This window comes from Caenorhabditis briggsae (genome assembly GCF_000004555.2).
Source record: "Caenorhabditis briggsae AF16 supercontig from assembly CB4, cb25.NA_040, whole genome shotgun sequence".
Lineage (NCBI taxonomy): Eukaryota > Metazoa > Nematoda > Chromadorea > Rhabditida > Rhabditidae > Caenorhabditis > Caenorhabditis briggsae.
In genome coordinates, this window is record NW_025543436.1 from 108 (window position 1) to 1,165 (window position 1,058).

At 34.0% G+C, this 1,058-nt stretch overlaps 1 protein-coding gene across 1 annotated transcript in view; it reads left to right on the forward strand.

Annotated features, from left to right (window-relative positions):
• Positions 1–693: 693 nt before the first annotated feature.
• CBG23781 overlaps positions 694–1,058 on the forward strand; it is a gene marked incomplete at both ends in the record, with an annotated part of 1,846 nt that continues 1,481 nt past the window's right edge. Inside the window, 2 exons of the mRNA XM_045241054.1 lie at positions 694–742; positions 787–1,008. Of these exons, the coding sequence (XP_045091160.1) occupies positions 694–742; positions 787–1,008 (271 nt within the window). The remainder of the gene's footprint in view (positions 743–786; positions 1,009–1,058) is intronic.

Genomic DNA, 1,058 nt, shown 5'->3' on the forward strand with positions numbered 1-1,058 from the left:
ACTTGTGAAAGCTTTAAAAATCTCTCTTCTGTAAACTTCTAGAAGATTGAATTTTTGGCGGGAATCTTTCAAAAAAATCGAGAACCATCTTTTCAGAATTTCTTGCCTTTTGAAGCGATTTCTCAAAGTCTTGCTTTTTTCTTTACGAATCTATAATCTTATCTATCTAAATAGTGCAACGCAATAGTTAGGTCCCTGCAGAAATAGGTTCTGATGTGAGGAACGCAGTGCAAAATTTCGAAACTGCAATTTCTTCACAATTTTCGTTATGTTCCGTTTGTCCAGAATGTTCCGAAATTTCAACATATTCCCGCCGTTCTCTCAAAAAATTAGGCTAAAATTTCTCAGCGATCTCGTTTTGTGTGCATTTTGTCGGCAAATCTAGTGCATTCCTTTTTATGCGCGACACTCTATCCATAATTTCCATGGAAATCTCATGAAATTTCTATAAAAACTGACTTAATCCTTGTTTTTTTAATGAAAATTATTTTCAAATTTAAAAAATTCAATTTAAACAAAAAATAACAAGCCTATTTGAACGCCGTTCGTTCATAATTTTACTTAGGTTTATGCAGAGTCAACGAACTAATATTAATACTAATCCGCTTGCAAAAATCGATGCTGTTCCCTATTCATATACTTTTTTGCAGAACAAAACGGGTGGGAAAAAAGCAAAGTACAAATCCAGCGGATATGTCTATTGTAAACACAACTGAGTGTATTATCTGTTATAATGAATATGGCAAGTTTTAATTCAATTTTTAAAATTTTATTGTGTATTTTCAGACACTGAATCTCGAAAACCTTGCATCGGAACATGTGGTCACTCAATTTGCGAACACTGTAAACATCAAATGCTCTCATCAAAATGTCCGCAGTGCAATCGAGAAGAAGCGTTCGCAATCACAACAATTAATTATCAAGTTCTAGAATTAATTAAACATTTTCGAAGTATGCAAGCGGGTGAATCATCTGGCTCACGATCTCTATTAGACGATGCAAAAGTGAGTATTTGCGAAAATTTAACGCTACCAATGTTCTCTTCAGGGTCTCGACGA